The sequence below is a fragment of the Rissa tridactyla genome, chromosome 2 (genome assembly GCF_028500815.1).
Source record: "Rissa tridactyla isolate bRisTri1 chromosome 2, bRisTri1.patW.cur.20221130, whole genome shotgun sequence".
Taxonomy (NCBI): domain Eukaryota; kingdom Metazoa; phylum Chordata; class Aves; order Charadriiformes; family Laridae; genus Rissa; species Rissa tridactyla.
This window is the reverse complement of record NC_071467.1, coordinates 163,451,714-163,457,713: the sequence shown is the minus strand read 5'-3', so window position 1 is coordinate 163,457,713 and position 6,000 is coordinate 163,451,714. Positions and strand designations below refer to the sequence as shown.

General features: G+C 39.9%; 1 protein-coding gene across 2 annotated transcripts in view; it reads right to left on the bottom strand.

Annotated features, from left to right (window-relative positions):
* Nucleotides 1-2,252: 2,252 nt before the first annotated feature.
* Nucleotides 2,253-6,000, bottom strand: part of MINDY4 (MINDY lysine 48 deubiquitinase 4) — an 81,737-nt gene continuing 77,989 nt past the window's right edge. For both annotated transcript variants that reach the window (XM_054192667.1, XM_054192669.1), the window contains exon 18: nt 2,253-5,860. In XM_054192667.1, coding sequence (XP_054048642.1) covers nt 5,812-5,860 — 49 coding nt within the window. In that variant the 3' untranslated portion in view covers nt 2,253-5,811. The remainder of the gene's footprint in view (nt 5,861-6,000) is intronic.

Genomic DNA, 6,000 nt, shown 5'->3' with positions numbered 1-6,000 from the left:
AAAGGAGGCACCCAGATCTGTGAGTTGCTATAAGACATTTTAACCTGTGCAGAGCGAGGACATGCGAGGTAAAGCATGCTGTGAACAACAAGTAATGTGTACGGTGCCATGGAAACCACACACCTAGCTAACCCTCACCTAGGTGCCAAGAGCTAGAGGTCAAAGAAATAGCACTCCAGTTCAAGGCTCTGACAAAAATCTCAATGTCTCCATTCTTCTGAATAGTAAGCGGTTGTACCTTTAGCACAACTTCCATGAAGTGTCAACTGTTGCGGTTTAGCATAATTCCTTCAAGAAAAAAAGGAAAATAAAAAAACCCACCGCAGAAGAAACTTGAAATCTCGGACTACTGATAAATATTTATCTTAGAAAAAGGTCACTTTGCATACTTGAGAGGGTTTTTCTTTTTAAAAATCGGTGCTTGCCTCCATGTTGATATAGTCAACAACTATTGTTAATGAGGGACGGCACAAAAAATAGGTTGCTTTCCACTCTAACAACAATGCCTCTCCACCCTGGTTGAAATGACAAATAAAAATATCTGATTGAAAATGCCCTTTTTCCTTCTCTAGTTTTATAAACAAAGCTCCTAAGGAGAAACTGCTTCCTCATTTCAGAGCAAATGTTGAATTTATTATCTTTAGCCAATGAAAACAAATAAATGAAGAGTGCTAGTATATACAAAGTGTTCTTAATGGGATGAGTTTTCCTTAGGTTATGCAGCAGACTGGGCCCTGGATCATATGGACATGCAGGAGCAATCATTTTCTCTCCATGAAGAAACCTCCCCGTTTCCTGCATGATCTTATGGATGAACAGTGAAAGAAAACAACGTACATCAGTCATAAGGCTTTGGTGCTTGTTTCCTAAGTTTTATGTATCTACAAACATGAACTGAAGAGATAAATTATTACGAGACAAACTTTGTTGTGGGTTTAACTTTTTGTCACCTACTCCACCATAACTGTCCATACACCAGGAGTGGTCAATGTGAAATAATTCAGGGCAGTTTCCTCCACAGTAAATTTACTCTGGGACAGGAAAATGAAACACAGTTTCCAAAACAATGTAAATCTATATTTTGTACAACATTACGGTTTTGTAATCACACCCCAAATCACATAGGCACTCTGAAGAACTGACTATTTTACTTCTTCAAAATACTGGTACCAACATTTTCAGAAACAAAGAGTGATTTGAGGTCCTCGTGGTGTAATGGAGCTCCGAACCACCATCCGACAATCGTGCCTTCTTCAAGTACTTCAACAATTGAATCTTTAGACCTCCTCCTAAACCACTTAGCACTTCTGAAAAGCTTGGCTTATGGCTGTGTCATTTTTCCAAGCTCTTCAGCTTTCCTCGGATTTTTAAAGTGACCATTTCCTGCCATTTCACATTAGCTCATTAGATATATTGGGAACAGAACCAGACAGACATCTGCCTCTGAAAAGCGAAGACTTGAAAACAACGGTCTCAAGTCGACAATTTTGCTCTGCCTGGGAACAAAACACAGAGTGACAGCAGAGACACGTTCATGATAGTAAATCAGCATATCTCAAAGTCTTCCCAAATTTGACTAGTATAATAAGGGAAGATACGTAGGAAAACAAACACCAGGAGCTTCATTAAATTAAGTCTGAATTTAGAATCATAGAATTTTACCTGCAATGATGAATTTTTCCCAAGTGGTTGCTGCTATAATAATAAAACAGTTTTTTCTGCTGTAGAGTAGACCTGCAGATGGATAAGAAACCTACTTGGTGTGTGCACGTACCCATCCTGCCCAGACTCCCAGTGAAACTCTGCAACGTGAGTGCCTCTCCCCTGATTTCCGTCAGGACGATGCGATTCACATCAGACTAAACAACGACAAGGAATGAGATCTTTGCAGTTTTCAATACGGCTTGGGTAGGCTTCAAGCAGGACATGGTGGACGCGTGTACATGGAGTCAGAGAGGACCTCACCCTTTAAACTAGCTTCAGACTGCTTGGCTGAAGCACCTGTAGCTGCCTTGGGGTAACACCACTGAGGTCAGTGTGGGCTACTTCATCCCACTCCCACCGCACCGCGGTTCTGCTCGCAGAAGAGGAGGCTTAACTTTTCGTTATTCTTCCCCTTACCTGATGAGGTCCATGAAACATTTATAATATAACCTCCCAGATTAATTTACACTAGTAAATGAATTATTAAAAAAAAAAAAAAAAAAAAAAAGAGGAGGAAATCTGAGCTGCTACTATTACCATAGGTTTAAATGTTTTATTTGCACGGGACATTCTGTACAAGACAAAGTTAAATATACATTTTGTACAAAGGTGACATATATGACACCTTACCAAAATAGTACTTCTGCTTAGATCTACATACACAACATGCCATCTCTGCTGTTAGCTAAGGGGTAGATTTTCAGCACAGGGTTTATTTTTTATATCATGTAAGAAAAGAGAATGATTTTAAGACATACATGCAGACCAAGTGCTAAATGCCACCGGTGTATTTTAATGCTCAATTATCAAATGTTTGCTGCTTTGTTCATTTCAGGAAGTCGCATTCATTGGGCAATGAAAAAGAAAAGAAGAAACAATGAAGAGGAAAACATAATTTAAAAAAATAGATGCATGCTGCTGGAAGAGGATATGATTCTGCACAGTCCTGTGCGAAGGTTTTTGCATTGCCGTATAACACTTTGCATTGCCTTGTCTGATTGACTCAAAAAGCCCCGTTACGTCTTAAGGGAAATAACTTCTAGTACTTTATACTGAACAAAAATAGGCAAGTCTTCTTGTTGATGCAGACAGTGGCCGAGGTAACGCTCTGGCATTTTTCTGCAGCAGAATTAGATCTAAATGGATGTTCTGGTTGTATGTCTCCTCCTTATGGAAGGATGTCCTACCAAACCACAAGAGACATCTCTCTTGCCTAGTAAGGGCACTTCCACTGAACCCTGGTGAAGGAAAATACTGCTTTCAGGCTCCAGGAGCAAGGGTGGTGGAAGGACCTGAGCAATGCTGAGATTCTCAGTGCTCCAGCTTGGTGGAATACCCTACACAGGTGGTGGTTTGGTGAACTGGTCCAAGTACTTTATTTCTGCCTTTGCAAGTGAGGGCACAGATGAATCTGCAGTCAGTTCACCTTAAATAGATAACAGGTGGGCAGTGGACTTTGCAGAACAAATACACGTGGGCACATCACAGATAATGGGTAAAAAAGTTCTGTCTCACTGAGGTTCTGTTGTCATAGAAATTAAGTTTCAACAAAAGTACTCTCCATAACCAGTGATGAAGGAGTCTCAAAGTTCTTTGCAGCCTGTTTTAGAGAGAGGGTCAGAGTTCAGTCTCTCCTCATCTTCATTTACCCTCCAAGATAAACCATAAAACACAATCTATTTCCAAGACCTATTCAATAATCTATACTCTTTCTTATATCCTGAAAAAATTCTAATATCTTCATGGGTGAAATCCATTTGGGACAATCCTCTTGGGCTCCCTTTATACTCATCGTCTCAACCCACAGTCTGGGGCACAGTTCTTCTCATCCTAAAGCAAATATACATCACACCCTGATATTACCCTCCTCAACAGAAAACAGCTCCTCTGAACACATCTGCACCGTAGATATCTGTATTTTAGTCAGATGAAATCTGGCCTGTCACAAGGCAGCTCCCTCCTTCCCCAGATGAACACTTATCTTTGCTGCTCTTTTATCAGGGGGTGGAAGGTTATCTCCAAACTGACATACTTTAAAGCAGTGCTTTAAAGTAACTGGTGTAGGTTTACTAGACTGAAAAATCCAGAAAGGAATTTTTTGTTAAACCTGGTTCCAAAAACCTTCCTCCATTTCTCATATCCACACTATTTTCTGTCCAAATGTCTTCTGCAAAAAGTCTTATTTTACATTATAGATGCCCTGTGAGGTAGGTGGGAAAATCAAACTGTATTTGCTTCACGAAACAAAGCGTGGACTACAGTTCTTAGAAATTTCAAGAGGAACAAAGGCTTTGGATCTGGGGGGACCTTTGGATGCTTGGGATCTCCCACTGCCAGAAGCACCAAAGCTCACACTGAGCTCCTCCTGGGAAACTGCAGTGTTTGAAGCGTGGATGACGAGTGTATCTTAAAAGGCAGTATACTGAGTCCACCTATAGCTGTACAGTACAAACATATTCCTTTTCACACGAAGACGAAAGAGTTTGCCAAAGGCCACGTAACATCCCTGTAGCAGAGCTCAAATCTCATGCCTCCAAGGCTGAATGGGAGATCTTAATCTCACAAAGTTTAAAGAAATTTGCCTATCTATCTGATCTAAACCAAACAAATTACATTACACTGAATTAAATAAAATTAAAATGACTGAAACTCTGAGATGCTTTAGTGCATATAGTTTGATGTGAATGGGAAGCAAAGAGGGAGACAGATGTTCATTCAAAGACTATCTAAACCTTCCTGGTACTCCATTGTGGCTTATATTCAGGTTGGTTTCCAAATCTAGCTCAAGTGCTAATTCCCTGAGATTTGTGTTTGCACAGTCAGATTGGTATCTCCACGCTAAGCACAGTAGGACATTGAATTTTTGTTGGAAATTGATTTTGGAAATAGCAACTAGTTTATCAGGACTCAGCGGAGTTTGCATACTGACTAGGAAGAAGGTGATAAATACCAGAAAGTAAAAGTTCTTTATTAAATAAAGTCTCATGAAATACTCACTCTCAAGAGAGAGGAATAATTCTTGAAATACCATTTATCTGCCTTTTTTCCAAGGCATTTTTTCCAATCTTCAGTTCAGTAACTTGTTCCAATTTTGGTAAATTGTTGTCAAAATATGTCACTTAAAGAATTTATTTCAGAGTACAAACTGCTGCTTCGATACCTCGTGATACATCTCCACAATACATCATTCTAGTACATGGACTTTACTTAATCATGAAAAGCGGTATCTATCACAGATAGGCACCGTTTAAATTTCAAACCTAACAGCTCTTCTGTTTTCTTGAAGAAGCCAACCACAGGTCTTATCTATTACTCTGGTGTACATAAACATAGTGTATAAGTAGTTACAATGGTATAAATGTAAAGATACTGAAACAGATTTCTCTCATCCAGAAAGAAAAATGAGCTACATCAGTGTGAGGCACCCAGTGTGAGGCACCAGTGGCACCCAGTATAAGGAACGTACTAGTACTATTTTTATTCTGGTAACACAAAACCATAAGGACTGCAAGGACTGCAAATGTTATGACACTACAAGAACTTTGTATAGGTCAGGCTTTATCTGAAAAGCCCATACGGTTACCAATCTGTTTAGCGCAAAACGAGACTTACTAGTATCGGGTAAAGAAGTGAATATTTGTTTCTTGGATGATATTTTATACTTGCACTGGAGTTTTGTAGGGGAAGAACTAGGCAGTACAGAGAAGGCATGTACAGTGTCAGAAATCTGGGTTCAGCATCTTTCATCAGATGCTTTGAAACAATTGCAGGATACAGAGTGGGTCCAGAAAAAGACCTCAAGGGGACGTTGACGACTTCACTGCTTCATCTGTAACCTTGAGTTGGTGGTGGAAACTCAGTCTGCTCTCAGAAGCTGTATGTTAAAGGCAGTTACAAGGAATTTACGTAAGTGTTGTTTATATTATAAGCAAAATATCTGAAGCACAAGGTGATTGAGGTGACACTCTTCCAGCCTGCAAACCATGTCATTCTTCCTCATCGTAAACTGCACAACTCTTGTCCTATTTCCTGTATTGGTGGGAATAAGAATGTGCTAATTCAGTCATTTCCTTTTTGTCTTTACAAATAAAGTGCAGGTCAGGTCAGTCACAAGATTGGTTCTGTGCCATTCCAGTCAATGACAGCTCCTTGCCACCTAGAAATGAAAGTGACCATTTTACATCCATCAGTTAACCAGGTCATTGGAAAGATAACCCAACACCCCTCAACCACCCAAAGAACCTTAGAGAGACTAGGATGGACTCATTTGGGGGACTCACATCTTCTCAAAGGGAA